At 41.5% G+C, this 14,372-nt stretch overlaps 1 protein-coding gene across 2 annotated transcripts in view; it reads left to right on the forward strand.

The window, feature by feature from the left end:
* Positions 1-14,372, forward strand: part of SUFU (SUFU negative regulator of hedgehog signaling) — a 91,096-nt gene that overhangs the window by 19,823 nt on the left and 56,901 nt on the right. For both annotated transcript variants that reach the window (XM_042019210.1, XM_042019211.1), the window contains exon 3: positions 6,356-6,492. In XM_042019210.1, the coding sequence (XP_041875144.1) occupies positions 6,356-6,492 (137 nt within the window). The remainder of the gene's footprint in view (positions 1-6,355; positions 6,493-14,372) is intronic.

Genomic DNA, 14,372 nt, shown 5'->3' on the forward strand with positions numbered 1-14,372 from the left:
GAGTTGCTGTGCCTATTTTCTTATGAAATTGCTTCACAGGAGCCTCCCAGCATGCCATCGGGGTTCTCGGAGGAGAGTTTTATACTGTTTGACAGCTGCACTAGAAACGACTGCTTCCTGTTAGGCAAGATGCTGGAAGCACTAGGTAGGGTCCCCTTTTTTCTTTTTCTTTTTTTTTTCCCCTGAAGCTCTGGAATCAGAGTCATTTGCTTATGGTGGGCAGAAATTGTGCAGTGCACCTGGAACTTGAATTCAGAAGACTGGCTGTGTATAATCTTGTTTGAGGTACATCAGCTCTTGTCCAATGTCCTTTCCAGGAGATGGAGACACTGAAGTATTTAGCTCAGTGGCTGCTGAAAATTTCTCCTTTGGTTTTAGACAGACCACCCTTCGTATTCCTTGTTAGGGGGCAGTGAAAGGGAAGTGATTCAAGTGATTCTCAGGGAGGACCTATGAAGTCAGTCACTGGCTACCCTGATGCTTTTTGAGACACCAGTCCTCTGTGTTGCTAATAGTAGTCTCTTTGCTACCTAATAGAAAAATCTTCTGGGATGGGTATTAGCTCTGCAGCCTTAAAACAATATTGAGGTTTGGACTCTGAAGTACTTTGGTCTCATCAGGCTGAGTGGTGGATACTGCCAGTCACCTTGGTTTGACCAGCTTCTCAAACTTCTGAAAGGCCCTGAGAGGCTGATCTGGAGTACTGAAAGCTATGAATTGGCAATTTCTGTGTTGGGGTTTTTTTTGGTGGGTGGGCTGGGGATTGTGGGTAGAATTAAAATTGCTACTGATGCAAACAACAGCAGCTCTTCCTGATGTCAGGTTTAGAAATGTAGCAATACTATATTTCTGCAGCCTTCAAAATTATATCAGAGTAGCTCACCAGCAGCAGAACAGGTAACTATCTTTCTAGAAAGACGTGGAAGGATGCAATTAAGGAATTGAAGTAAAAGGCATCTTAAGTGGCTTCAGAAAAGTAGTGGTGAAGGAACTGAAAACTGAGTCTAAGACAAGTCGTTTCAGAGTACTGTGACCTTGCTTCCCAGAAGAGACATGGTTTATCTCCCTGAAGCTATTGGGAGTGCAGCTGTGACTTCTGAAAGTACAGTCCTAACTATCCCCAAACAGCCTGAAAGGGCTTTCTTCTTGTTCCCAGGCTGAAATAATCATGGTGATTTCCCTATGTAAACTCCCTTTTCCAGGGATTGGTTCACCTAATATATTTATATGCACATACTCTTAAACTCTCAAAAAATAAACACCTGGTACACTCTGCTCCTTGTACAGAGCTGTGTAGCTTTCAAAAGCAGAATTGCAGAAATACTGCCATTTGCACTGCAGTGAAGCAAACCTCTCCTTCCTTGTAAAAGTGAGAATGAAAATGCTTTGGCAAATAGCTTTGATTTAAACTGAAAAGCCTCTGGTTTTCAGAGCTGCTTTTAAAGCAAAGGGCTACTTTGGCTTTTGATCCTCTTAAGCTGGGTTATTTGATGTGAAAAACGCCCTGGGTACTCTGCTGCAGAGGGGAGCAGCTTTTCAGTTCTCTGTGTGTGGCTTCAGGAGAGGGCCTGGCAGAGCGTGGGGTGCTGAGGGGCTCAGGGGGGCCTGGTTGCACAGCTCTGTAAATAAAGGGGCCTCTATTTCTTTGGATTCTTTCGCTGGAACTAAATATCATGATCAGTGAAACTCTTACCTCATTAAAGGAACAAGCTAGGCTCCTCCAGCATATGCGCAGTGCTGCAGTGTGGTTTGTTCTGCTGAGCTGATTTGCTGAACAGATAAAGGGAGTTTTAACCCAAAGAATGGCATGTAATGTATGACCTTGGCTTTTGAAAGGTTTATTTTTGTTCTTTTGACAAAATAAGGTTTTAATATTAAATATGGGGTTGGATTTGGCTTGGCAGATACCAGAGCCTTCTATTACTGCTGTAGTCATAATATAAAACTATCTGATGTGTGCCAGTGAGCATGCAGCAAGCCAAGAATTTCTCCATCAGTGTTTATTTTTGTGAAAACGTAGCTGGTTGCTTTGCAGTTGGGTTGGCTAAAAAGGTGATATGCCCTTGTGTTGGAGGGGGCAAAGCAGTGGTGGGCACAATATGGTCCATGCTGACTCTTTATACTTGGTGTCTTTAGTTTGGGGGCAAAATATGGAATTCTTTCCCCCCCTTCTTAGTGTTTTAGAAGTGTTTACAAGAAACTTTCACTCAAAACTCCAGGGTTCACCAGAACCAAGGCGTAAAACAAACTATGTGAAATATTCAGATCTGTTAGTACAGAAACTTAATGCTGTTTTGCAGCTTTCAGTTTGTGTAGCTGGGGCCATGCATGGATACAAAATACTAATGCTGAGGTTTCCTTCCTGCACACGTTCCATTTCAGATCATCGTCTGAGATGATCAAAGCTGAGGCACTTTTGGACTGCTGCATTGCAAGAGTTTGGCTGAAGAAATTACTTCACTGCTGAGATGCTGAACTGAGCTCCAAAGTCTTTGTTCTAAATTGGCTGTAGTTTGAATTGGTTACTTTCAGATTTAAACCATGACCACCATCCCCCAAAAAAAACCCCCAAAAAAACCAAAACCAGCCAAACAAACAAAGCACCCAAACAAAAAAAAAAAACACCAACAAAAACACCCAATCAACCTAACCATGACCAAAAAAACCCCACACCAAACCTACCATCTCAGTCCTCGCCTCCCCAGCTCTCAGAGAAACCAGCCCCAAATAGTGCCAGCATTTGTAGATCAGAGTCTGTAATCAAAGTGCATTACCTCTGCAGCTGGCACAGGAGTTGTGTCAGGCTGACCTGCTGGGAATGCTTTGCTGCTCACTGGAAAGGGAGCAGGTTGGTGCAGGTACAGGTAGTAGAGAACGTGGGGAGGTCTGTGGAAGAGGTCATGGCTTCCATGTGCTTTAGCAAGATTTCTTCCATCTGTGGGTTATTCTTACCCTTCCACCCAGTTTTTTTTGTGGAAATGAGGCTTGTCCAGTCTTTCTCTTCCGGAAGTATTGTTTGGGTTTTTTAGTTTGTTCATTGATTGTGGCTGGATGAAGGCGGCTGATTTTCTAGAAGTCTTCCGGAAGTTTGGGGGAAATTTGGAACTTACAGGAAGAAACACAAGTTTGAACATCTGCAAGCCTGCAAGGTGTGGTGGGCTTTTTGTCCAGCTTCTTGTCGTCCTCTTAAGATAATCCTTAAGCAGTGGAGACATAGTCTGAAAGGAGGAGACTACCATGAGAACCCAGTGTTTCCACATGGAATACAGGAAAGGAGTCTCTTCATCCTTGTGAGAGATGATCAGCCATTTGCTCTGTCTTCCATTGGCACATGTATCTGGAGATCTTGGGTTTCTAACTGGGAAAAATCGTTTCCCATGCTACTTGCCTCTCCACCAGCAGACTAATGCATCCTTAATTAACATCACAAATATTGAAGTTGGGGCCAGTGTAAGCAATTGTAATAAGATGGATATCTATAAGAGAAGCCAAGCTGCGTAACTTGGCTACTGGATACTTCTCTGTGATTTTCCTTAGACCAAGGGTCAGAAGCATATAGGAAGGTTATAGGTCTGTGTAGCTCCTGAAGCTCATGTCTGCCTCCATTCTCAGGTACATCCCCCAAACCTCATCCAGGAGCTCTGATCCTGGATTATGGTCCATTGTTCAGTGGGAGAAATTTCATGGCAGCTGTTGAAACTGCATTGAACTTACCTTCAAATATAAGACTTTTTTTAAGAATAAAAGCAAAACCTTTGGCAAAAATACTAACAAAATTACTATGCTAATTACATTTTGAATATTAATATTTCTTTCTATTAAAGACCTGTCTAAATTAAGCGTGAAGTATTTGCAAAGTAATCACAAGTTTTTAAAGCCACATGTGTCACAATTTCCTCAAAACCAGATTACCAACCTAAAATTAAACAGATCAAAGACTTTTACTTTATAGACCATTACCTCGGAACAGCTGCACAGTGCAGGTGAATGGCATGTTTTTAAATTTTCCCTCTAACTGTATTTTCAGCAACTTGTCACCATTAACTATTCAAAACTATTTTAAGTCTAATCTTTAAATACAAATTTCTTACATGCAAACAAAATTCTTCTAAGATTTAACTGTTAATTTGAGAATATAAGCATTGTATTGCTGCTGCATTTTCTGAGTGTTCTTTGGAAGATACATCTTGAATTTTCGGGGAGATTTTTTAAATCTTAGAAGGGAAGTAACTTAATGCTTGTTTCCTTACCTTTTATTCTCTTCAGTAGTTCTGTTTCAGAGTCTCACTACCATACAAACAAATTAATTAAAGTAGCGTTGCCTGCTAGCTTTATTGCTTTGTGAGTACTGGTATGTTGCTGACCAGCAATGTTCTCCTAAATATAAATGTTGCTTTAGATTTGATGGATACTCACCTAAACACTTCTGTTACCCAGTAATTTTCATATGGATCAATGTAAAGCACGTGTGGTCCTCTTTAAACAGTTATTTTTGGGAAGCAGAGATCCAAGAGGTTAAAAAAAAAGCCCACTGAACTCTATCTCATTGCATATTAGAAGTTGTGTTGTTTCAGAACGTGCCTTGAAAGGAGGAAATTCAATAGGGAGCCATCTTACTTTCCAAAATACTTAACTGTGAAAGATCAGCTTGAAGGCTTTTTGTTAACTTTGATCTTTCATAAAACTGACCCATTCATAATGTGTTTCAGTTTCTGGTTTATGCTTTTTCCTGGAATCAGTCCTTGAAAACTATCCACTTTGAAGTGTTTTTGTTTCTCCCTTTAAGAAATATTTCTGTTTTTTTCCTTTACTAACTGATATGTGAAACTAATAGAACACTATAGGGGGGCTGGATGTTCAAGGTACAACTTTGCATTTGTGAGGCTGTCACTGTCCTGTATCAGTCAGTTAAGTAGGTCTGCATGTATGGTTACAGAACACAGGATTCACTGCACATCCAGATTCCATCCCTGGCTGGCTGGTTATTCACTAAGCTCTTGCTTTGTCTGAGAGCCAGATGTAATGATTTGACTTGTTGCTTAAAAGTGTATACTTCTCTCCCAAAAGAGGTTTTATATGTACCAGTTGAGCGTTTGAAATGTGTTTTCTGGCCTGTTCGCAGGGAAATTGTTTTCATAGTATTTAATTCTCAAATTCTTTGTTGAGGATAATGTGGAGAGAAATAAAGATGGACATGCTTGTATGTTGTTATACTAATATTTGTTATATTGTTTACTCCTCTATTGCAGACGTCAGAATGACTTCTAATACTTTATTGTTTTCAGTCACAGATATTTTTTCAATTTCTTTTTCCTTAGCATTTTAAAAAAGAAACTTTCACTCAAAACTGCAGGGTTCAGCATAAAGCAAACTGTGTGGAATATTCAGATTTGTTAGTACAGAAACTTAATGCTGCATTTCAGCTTTCAGTTTTTGTACCTGGGGCCACGTGCAGGTAAAAAATACTCATTTCGAGATCCCTTCCTGCACACGCTCCATCCCAGATGGTTGTCTTATTGTAAAGCTGGGGTCCTTGTGGACTGCTGCATTGTAATTACTGTTGTTACCTCTTTGGGTTTTTCAAATAGAAAGTGCTCTGATTAGTTTCCAGACTGCTCTGTTTGACTGATTTTAGTAGTACAGTGTTATTAAGCCTTTATGCATTGTATCTTTCATATGCGCCAGCAAGGTACCAGCATCCAAGACATTCATGAAGTTTCCCCAGAAAATTTGCCAATGGCTGCAGGTGTCAGAGATTTGAACCTGGAGAATGATATGGGCTTATGAAAGCTTCTTTAAGGTGTTTTTATGTTCAGCATAAATCCTTCCTTTTTTCCTCTGCCTTTGAGGAGCAGTCATGAGCAAGGGATGCAATGACAGTGGTAGAAATCACATGGATGACCCTAACTTGCTTTCAAATTTGCAAGCTACTCAGTACTTCAGTTGTATCCCACTTCTCAGTGCATAGAAATTTGAATTCATAAAGGTGGAATAATATTATTTTCTGTTATGTCTTTTCTTTGGTGTTCCCATTTAGCTATGAGTGTAAAACTTACAGTGATGCTTTAAAGACAAATTCAAGTTGTTGAAAATCCCATGAGTCCCAGGAAAGTCATGGTTCCAAGGCTGAATTGTTGTGATTGAAAACACTACTATGATAGTTATCTTTGAAATTGTATTACATCAGCCAATCTCACCATATTCTGCCATTAGAGCCAGAGTAGACTGAAAGGGAATTTCTCAAACGTATCTGTTCTATGAGGAGAATGCTCATCCTTTTTCCATGGTCCTGATCTTAAATCCTGCCCTGGTTACAAGAAGTGTGTTGTGACTAATTATTTTTCATTCTCTCCAGGTTTACAGGAACAGATGGACCGAGTGGTTTTGGGTTTGAGCTGACATTCCGACTGAAGAGAGAGACGGGGGAGTCGGCACCACCCACCTGGCCGGCAGAGCTGATGCAAGGCTTGGCCAGATACGTCTTCCAGTCAGGTACCACAGGGTTAAATACACAACCTCACTTTTTCCTGCTCAAGTTCTGCAGAACCACATCTGTTACAGGGTGTGACACTTGTCTCGTAAGCACCCAGTCAAGTCTTGGGAATTGTCTTTGTGTGGTCACTGTCTTTTCATGGGTGAGAGGAGGTCTGCAGAGTGAAATGGGATTTGGTAGGGTACTTAAGGGCAAACTGCTTGGTGACTAAGCTGGCAGTCAGGGCAGAGACTTCCCTGGTTTGGTTCCTGCAATAATGCAGGACCATGTTTTTGACCTCAAAGCCAAAGAATGATTTATGGAATGAAAAGAGTGGTTGTACCTATGCATACCCATCTGGCATGAACCACCCTCCAGTATTATCTTCTGCTTATCCATTCTGGTTTTTACTTTATATTCACCATGACTCTTTAAAGGCACTGCTCAAACTCATGGTAGTGGATTCTAGCCTCTGGGTGTTTAGTTTTCAATTTGCCTTATGAAAAATAACAGTGTATGAATCATAAATTCACTTCTTTCTTTGACTATGAAATTGGGTGTGAGCTAACACCACAATCGTCATACAATGGGCAAACCACATGCTGGGTTACCTTAGGAAAAGCATGAGCAGCAGATAGAGGAAAGTTATTACCTCTTTGGCATGGCACTGGGAAGGCCTTGCTGAAAATACTGTGTCCTATTTTGGGCCTTTAAGAGATACTGAAAAGCTGGAGAGTGTTCAAGGTGGTCAGGGTTCTAGGGCATGTGAGCCATGAGAAGAGATGGAGGGAGCAGGGCCAGTTTAGCCTGGGAAGAGAATGTGCAGGGGGATTTAATTGGAGCCTACAGCTGTAGGGAGGGTAGTTACAAGATTGTGGGGTCAAGCCCTAGATAGTACATCAAAGGGCTACAGCTCTGAACTGCAGTATGGGAGGCCCTGGAAAAGCTTCAAGGAAAACTTGCTCACAAGGAGAGTGGCAAAGGACAGGGAATGGTTTATAAGAGAGGTGCTGGAACTCCATTCCTGGAAAGGTTCAGGACTTAGCTCAACAAAACTAAGTTGGCTCTGATCTAGCATTGGTGATGGCTCCACTTCAAATAGGGAGGCTGGACGAGAGACCTGCGAAGGCCCCTTAAAATATTACAGAAGTGTTGGATTTGGGGTGTTTTTTTCCATACTGCTTCATGCCCTTCAGCAAGCAGCTGCGTGCTGTAACTGACTGTTACCAACCATTCCTTGCCTTGTATAAAAGGAATCTGTATGCTGTTGCAACAAGTGAACAAGTTCTAGTTTTATTTTAGTACAAATTTGATTATCACATCTCTTTTAGAAAAGAATTTTCTCAGGCTAAAATTGTCTGGTTAATAATAGACATCATGTTAATCCTGACAAGATGATGCATTTAGAAGTAAGACTTGTAATGGGGCCTACTTTATCATGTTTCTTCTTGATCTTTCAGAGCAATGCCAGTTGACCACAGCTAGATGCAGTAATTTTCTAATTTAGTCAAAGATCTCTCACTACATTGCTCTGCAGAGTCCCCAGTACTTCTGCTACATCTAACGTGTCCTGTTTTGATTTGTTTTACTCCCTTGAGCTGTCCTCTCTCAGGATGGCAGTGTCCAGAGCAGTTCCCGTGTTCTTCCTTGTGTCACTCCTGGGTAATCAGGCACCCAGTCCTCAGCAGTGTTACTTTCTTTTCTACCTAGTAGAGTTTTTTCCCCCAGTTTGACATTCTCACTCTGCAGAGCCAAGTGAGCTTCTGCCATTGTCTTTTTTTTCTTGTTTTTTTTACAGGACTACTCTGTTCAGATGTTGAAACTTTAAAACTGAAGTATTTGAAGGGTTGGTTCCTCTGAAGCCCATTAGGCATGAGGCAGGCTGTGGCATGACAGCGTTGTTTTACACGATGAAAGGTTTCTTTTTGCTCAAGTTCTTCCTGACTGTAGTGCTTAGAGCATTTGTCAAATGGAACACTGATAAGTGTTGTTTAACTCTGGTGTATGTACCTCATTGTTGTCTTCTTCACTTGTAAAAAAAAAAAAAAAAAAAAATCTGTCGTGTCTCTTTAATACTCCAAAGAAGCCTTAAAAACATTTGATGAACCGAATCAACTTAATTAAAGCTTAGGAATCCACCCTGAACAAGAAGCAAGAAAAAGATTAAAACCGGCAGAAACTTTTTGGATAGGCTCCAAGCACTTTCACATGTCAGAAGATTGCTTACTCTGAAAGCTGTACTAAGAGCTAAATTCTTATCTCTTGATAAAAGCCAACTTTTAGTTATCATAGAGGTGCTCTGCTGAGTCCAGCTGAAGCTGGGGGAGAGTAAAGTGTAGTTATACTGCTGCTGAGCCTGAGCATTTTCAGGGGGTGACGAGTGAGTTGAATATTCACCTAGCAGCTACTGCTGTCCTAAATATTATTCCTGTGTATTGCAGTTTCAAAGCATGTCTCATTGCAAGTGATGTATTTTTCTAACAAACACTTCTAGGCAAATGAATGTTGCATTCCTTTGTTTCTCTCACTCTCCTGCACTGTGGCAGTGCTTTAGAAAAGCAATCTTCTGCATTGAATTTCAGACCTCTTTCAGCCTTGGCTTCTCTGTTCACTGTAACAAGCACTTGGTGCTTTTGATTAAAGGGCAGTACTTACCCTCCTTCAACAAAACCAAGCTTTCAAGTCTCAAAAAGTTTTATTTGTGGCTTTGTCTGTTCTTAATTTTATCACTGTTTGACCATGACCACAAATTCCAACTCTGTTAGTTTTAAAAAAACCCCAAACCTTCAAACCTTGAAAATGAAACTTTGCACAATTCCATGACCTTAGCTTGTCATGGTTCATGGGTCTACTGCAAATATCTCATGGTAGAACAAATTTATACTTCAATTCAAATGAAAAGGAAGAAATGCTCTTCCTACAGAAAGCTTTTCCAGAGCTTACTACAATTGTTAACTCTTCATGTACTGCAGTATTACAACCTTTGATCACTACAGAGAGACTATGGTTTGTGTTTTCCTGAATTAAAATCTGCATTTTTTTTCTGTCTAAGGTAAATTTAGGTTGTTTTCAAGGGTCTGTCTCATCTGTGTCATGAAGGCAATATATTGATGTAGCATGGAAACAGGTACATGTGTGTATGAGCTCTTGCTGCTTCCATGGTTTTTAGCTTGAAAGAAAGCAGCTGCAGGTGTCAGGTACAGGTTTTGAGAAATTGTCGTGAAAACTCATCATGCATAGAGCCTAAAGATAATGATGTGGCATATGTCATGGTTATTCTCCACAATGCACAAGTTGTAGTGAGGAATGAGCCGGAAGTATTAAGCGGATGTCCATGAATTAGAAGTTTGCAGGTTGGCTGAGCTTGATCACATTTACCCTAGAACATATCAGCATGAGCAGGCTGAGCCCCTGCTGGTTTAGGGGAGACAGGTGGCATCACAGAAGACTGGAAAACTGGCAAATGCTGTTCTTCACATCCCATTAAAAAACCTGTATCAAAATCAAAACAAACTCCCACAATAGGAAAAAAAAAGTTTCTAATTGGTCAATCAGATTTCAGGTCTTAAGAAACTGCTAAGAGAAACAAACCATCTAGAAGGCATCCACGGCGTAATGGATGTTCCAGCATGGATTTATCAGCAATAAATTGGAAGAAACTAACTAACAGGTACCATAGGAAGCAGTGAATGTTGGTTACCTTGAAACTACTAGACTTTTTACATTGTCCCAACAAGTGTGTGAATGAGCTGAGGAAATGAGATCTTGGTAAAAGGTAAAGAAGAGGGCTGCAATACTGGTTGGATATTTAAACTCTGAGTGACTGTCAGTGTGTAGTCATCAGCCACCAAAAGATGGGTAGAGCTGGGAAGTACTGGTGTGCAGTAAGGGCAGGGAAGCACAACAGGTGCAAGGTCCTGTCCTGACACAGGAATAATCCAGTGCAATCAGCTGGGGGAAAGCAGCAGTTCTGAAAGAAGAAGAAAACTATTTGGAGTTACTATTACCAATGAGCTATACCTAAACCAACATGCTCTTCACACTGAGAGATAGAAGTGAAATTATTCTGATGCATAAATAGAAGTGTTCTGTGTATTGCATATGATTGGGTCCTACACTGCAAGGGAGAGGGAGAGCATTGTATTTAATTTTGGGCAAAAAGCTTCAAGTCAGATGCATCCCAGTTGGAGGGAGACTGGAGGAGAGTGGTAAGAATGATCCAAAGGTCCAGAAAATACGACCTGTGAAGGAACGATCAAAAGAGTTACATTTGTTTAGTCTAGGGAGGAGAAGATGGAAGATGTGAGAACAGTCTTCAAATATGCAAAAGGTTGCTGTAACGAATAAAGTAATAAATACATTTTTCATGAGCCTACTGGGGATAGGAGAGACTAAAAGTTCTGTAATTTAACTACTAAAATTTCTGTAAAATAGGCTTAGGGTTTGTCATTAGAAAAACTTCCGAATGGCAAGTGCAGTAATGCATTTGGATAGTGGCAGATTCCCTATTGCTGCATATCTTTGAGAACAAGTCAAACTGTTCTTCATGGATATTTGTCAGGCAAAGTTGATCCTTTAGGGAAGGGCAGAGTAGGAGCCTTCTTAGTCTCATTTATATTATAAATATGTCTTGAATGACTGAGTGTTCTTTTCAGGTCTTCTAAATGTAATTTTTTTTGATTCCATAAATATGTAATTAATCTTTTCTCACAGTCTCCTGATGACTAGTGCACTGAAAGATATTTAACTGTGAGTTTGATGTCTCAACTAATTGCAAAGTTGAATTTTAATATTTGACCTTTGACTAGTCAGTAGTAGGAAGCTGTTTGCATCTTGGGTACTGCAAAACAGTAGTAACAAAATGTGCAGGCAAAGAAAGTAAGGATGCAAGGTGCAATTTTTCAGTGGCAATATAATGTAGATTTCAGCTGAGTACTTCAGAAGCAACTTACATGAATTATTCCTTAGAAGACTTACTACTTCTGAAAAGTGGATTGGACAGAACCAATTCCAGTAGGTACATGACAAGTTATACATGTTGATAACAACATGTCAAAACAATGGCTAAACTAACTATAGCTGGTTTGGTTTGTGTTTTTTTCCCCACAAGCACCTCTGCACTGTCATGGTGAGGAATCCCCTTTTCAGAGGATAAGATAGAAAATATATCTGTTATTTCTGTGAAACCTGTAGGAACTTAGTATCTGTGAGCTTCTGTCCTCTGGCATGATTCAAGTCCATGGCCCAGTTTCCCAAAGTCTCCCCTGGAAAGGAGGATGGTTCTGCTGCATGGAATTGCCCAAGGCAGTACAGCTGCGCAAGCCTTTGGCAGCCAGGCTGAAAAGCAAGCCCAAAATGAGGTACATGTAGCCTTCCTTTGTAATTTCTAACATGTCATACTTTCTTCAGGTAGAAGTTATTTTATGACAGCTTGTCTCTAGTTTAAGGAAGGACACACACACAATTCCTGCCATGTGCATGATGTCCCAGTACATCAGTTTGGGGCCATTATGCCATCTCTCTATGCTGTAGTTTCACCCTTTGTTTAAACAAGGGTGATTATGGAAGTTGTAAAAGGTGTAGATGCACTCTTCTTATTCAGCACTTTTCACCTGAATCAAGTTAGTTTCATCTGAGTCATGGAGGTTCTTTGTGTTTGACGGGCACTATAACTTTTACACTGGAAGTGGGGCTCAGTGGGATTAGGGGGTCTGATGGGGGTCACAAACCTGCAGCCATTAGCCAGCAGATACCTTGGCACCTGCTGTCCCACCATAACCACCAGGCCTCATCTTCACATCTCCTGGGGTCCAGAAAGCTTTGGTGTAGTAGCCTCAGTGACTCTTTGCTTGCCAACATGTTTTCAAACATTCTTGACACAGGCCAATTTCTGTGTGTAAAAAGGAAAAAAACAAAACAAGCAACCAAACTCTAAACCTAAAACAAACTGCTTGCTTCCTTGAATACAAATGAAGCTTCTCTGGCTTGTTTGTAAAGCTCTTTATTTCTTCCCAGGAGGATGACTAAAGCCAAATAAAATCTGCCAGTAATTCATATACATTTTTCCCTGACTGTACCCTTATCTTTTCTTTTCCAACCCTAGGCCGATTTATTAGTCTCTTCTGGTTGCTATGGCTCTGTAAAATATATATTTTTTTTTTCTATCATCTGTTTGTAATATTGACCCATTTCCAGTGTAGAGCTGGCCCTGGCTCCTCTCTAGTATTCCAGGATTGTAGATTAAAATTGTGTGGAGATTAACTGTGTTTTTTAGCTCTACAAAGAAGTATAAATCAACATCAGTTTCAATTCAACAGAACCTGTTATGCAGTGAACTCTGCTGCGTGAATGCTGAAATTGTAGCACAGTAAATTGCTGTAGGTGAACAGGACTCCACCAAGTGTGCAGGGGCTGTGTGCCTTTATTCTGCAAAGTGGTATGGAAACATTAAGTCACCGGTTCCAACTTAACCCAAGTTTGTAATGGCCAAAAGCTCTCATCATCTGATAGTTATTCAGCAGTCCATGAGAAATTGGTTGGATTTTAGCCTAATTCCTCTTAGATGTTTCTCATCAAACAAGCTGTTCTGTGAGCAGCAGCTCAGATCGAGCCTGGTCCTTTGCGTTTTTGTGCACTGTGTCCTGCACTGCTGCAATAAATCCCCTTCTCCCCATACTGCTGCCTGTGAGCTTACCTCCCCAGTACTTCCCATCCCTCCCCCCAATCTCCTAAGATAGCCTTGTCACATCCCCTAGCTTCTAGCTGGGACGTATGGGCTGTGACTGGTACCAAATGATGTGCTGGCTGATAAAACAAACCGGTTGCTGGTGTGCAGAGTGGTTGGCTGAAGAGCTGGTCACGACAGGCAGCTGTCAAGCTCGTGCTTTGGTCTCTAACCTGTAGCCGGCTTCCTCTGGAGCTGGATGGCAATGCTGAAGTTGTTGGTGACGGAATTGCCAGATGTAACTCTTGTAAATTGTTTTGAAAGGCATTGCAGCTGTTGGTTGGAGATAGACCTGGCCCTTTTCACTCCCTGTTGTAGATCTGGGTTCCCTTGGTTAAATTATTGCAGGTCCCCTCTGCAGGCTTGCAAAGCTTAATATTATTTGTCAGTTTGTATGGCTGTAATTTTTGGGACCTGCAGAGTCTGATGCTTTTATCCTCACTTGTGAGGCAGGGATACCTCCAGCTCTGTTTTGTGGGTGGGTGCTGAGGCACAGGCTTGCCAGTCCTTAGACAGCAGCTTTGCAGTGGCCTTGGCCATGGCTGAGGCTTCCCAGGCTGTGAACAAGCATGCAGCTGGTGGCCTGTCCTTCCTCTCTGTGAGTCCTCTCTTGATCAGAGTGGTTTCAGGTGTGGGTGGTAAACTGGCAGAGGGCATAGAGCAGGGACACAGCTGTGAATGCCACCATGTGGGTGGTGTGCCTGTTCCTCTTGACAGCACAAGCGGAGTTGCATGGCCTTAGATTTTGTCTGGTTATATTGACTTCACTTCTCTTCCTGTTCACAACAGGAAGGGTGGAATTGCCCCTTTGCAATACTGGAGGCACCCCAGTGCCACGCTCAGGCCTGCTCTTTGCCTTGGAGCACTGTCACTTCATCAGCCACTGATGGGATAAGCTGGCCATTATTTTTGCTGGTTGTCATGCTTTTAGTGAGTAGCATCTTTCTGGCCCTTGTTTGTGACTTGCTGGGACCTTGGGCAACTCTAGAGAATCTCTTCCCCACACATTTAATTCAGCTGCGGTATAGAAAAGCCTTTGCAGCCCTCTGGCCAGGTTTGAAAAGTGCAGGATAATTTCTCAGGAACATGAGAAGAAGGGACCAGCACCACTGCTGAGAGACATTGCCTTTTGCTTTATTAGCACTGGTGCTGTGAAAAACACTGGTGCTTGGAAAC

This window comes from Corvus kubaryi, unplaced genomic scaffold (assembly GCF_017639235.1).
Source record: "Corvus kubaryi isolate FWS band 111438036 unplaced genomic scaffold, C.kubaryi_AGA036_p1.0 138, whole genome shotgun sequence".
NCBI classification, from domain to species: Eukaryota; Metazoa; Chordata; class Aves; order Passeriformes; family Corvidae; genus Corvus; species Corvus kubaryi.